The 1915-nt window shown below is 36.0% G+C and overlaps 1 protein-coding gene across 1 annotated transcript in view; it reads right to left on the reverse strand.

Moving 5' to 3' along the window:
• Positions 1-587: 587 nt before the first annotated feature.
• The window catches only part of LOC128695473 (protein Wnt-4-like), a 90917-nt gene continuing 89589 nt past the window's right edge, over positions 588-1915 (reverse strand). Inside the window, exon 7 of the mRNA XM_053786133.2 lies at positions 588-1904. Coding sequence (XP_053642108.1) covers positions 1634-1904 — 271 coding nt within the window. The 3' untranslated portion in view covers positions 588-1633. The remainder of the gene's footprint in view (positions 1905-1915) is intronic.

The following is a 1915-nucleotide window of genomic DNA, read 5'->3' on the forward strand; positions in this document are numbered from 1 at the left end:
TATATATATATATATATATATATATATATATATATATATATATATATATATATATATATATATATATATATATATATATATATATATATGCGAACTATGAAAACGTAATAAATGATTATAATAATCCACTTTTTTTTAGGAGATTCGAACTGATGGCGAGTCAAATGTTCTAGCAACCGCACCATCCCACCTTAACAAGATAATTTACGAACCCGCCACAAACTTGCAAAGGTCACTACTGCCACCCAACTGCTGTTTTTTTACAGCAACTAACTCACAGTAGTGCAGCATGAGATAAAATCTAGTTATTGTTTCCAGTTATCATATGCGAGCTATAAACACATATTTAACGCTTATAAGAACACAAGGTGCCTCAGCACAGACCTGTTCTCTCCTTATTTTTAGTATCTGTCGAAGATATCAGTTGGAGGGCAAAATACACAGATAACCATTATTCCTTGGTTTTTGTGTCTGTGGGATTTTCTCCTACTGACAAGCGTTATTTACACTATATATGTATATATTGACATTACTTGATTTAATTAAATAATTATTTATAGAAAGATAGAAAAAGAAAGCTTTCATTGTAGCCTATCCTTCAGTGTTTTATTCTCTTACGCATCACGTATCTTGTAATTTCCAAGATCCATTAATATAGTCTTGGGAAAATAACTACAATTAATAATTTTTATCGACATTTTAAAACAGTGATACAGAGCCGGAAACATGTCCACTTAAAATAATCCTATGGTACAATAAATAAAACTGAAAAAAATACGTTTGTACATAAAATATCTTTCAGGATGCAGAACGAAAGGGAGAATAAGAGACATTTCGTATTTTTCAAGGGTATACACAGATATGATTTCTTGTGAATATATACATAATATATGCACAAATGTAACTGGTACTTCGTGTGGTGGAGCTTATCGGTAGGTGAAAGTCTCTTTCTAAATAATTTTTATCTAGTGTATTAGTTTTTCAAAGCCTGACTGAATGAAATATTACGTATATAGTCATAATTTTAGAAAGTCACTCTTACACTTGATGTTTCAAGTATACTCAGCAGTGCAGTCCTTCAGTTTAGTTATATGTGATCTTATAATGACAAATCAATTCGTTTGCAGATATAACTCATCTGTTAATGTGATGTTAATCACATTCATAACAGTCTAGTATTACTTTTTTCAGCTGTAAATTATAACAAAAAAAAAAAAACAGCAGGTACCTGTTGATGCTCTTTAATAGTTCTACTGTGAATTTTCAGTCGCGCATGATGTACTGTTACTAGGATAAACGTCGCCTCTATGTGGATTACACATCGAACCAGTCGTTGCCAGTCTCTAGTTATCTTTAAATAACACTGTTTCACTTTTGAGTCTGATCCAATCTTTATCAATTTTGTTAATTTGTATATAACACAGGCAATATCAAATGACATGTACAAAAAATTGTATATAATAATTCGTTTGAGTGCTCACTTGGCTGTGAGCTGTCAAAAAATCGTCATTTCGCGTAAAAAAACCGCATTTATGGGCACTATATAGAAGACCCCTGTGGGAGCACCGTCGTGAACTTCACATATGAAGTCGTCCTGAGTGTGTGTGTGTGCAACAAACAAGCTTGGGCGACCTCACTTGCACACTGCAATCCACTTCTCCTCGGAGCAGTCGTGGCAGGTGACCTGGCAGCACCACTTGAAGCGGCAGTTACACTTCTTGGTGATGACCTCCCGTCTCTGGTCGTAGCCCCTGCCGCAGCAGAGAGTGTCGCAGGAGTCTGGACCCGTGGAGGTCCTATTACAGTGGCGTCCCCGAGTCCCCATCAGGTCGAGACGGCCGTCTACCTCGCAGAATGTCGGTGACTTCTCCACATACAACAGTGGCGAGCCAGGACTGATTTCTCTGTAGGAGGA

Source organism: Cherax quadricarinatus, chromosome 50 (assembly GCF_038502225.1).
Source record: "Cherax quadricarinatus isolate ZL_2023a chromosome 50, ASM3850222v1, whole genome shotgun sequence".
NCBI lineage: Eukaryota > Metazoa > Arthropoda > Malacostraca > Decapoda > Parastacidae > Cherax > Cherax quadricarinatus.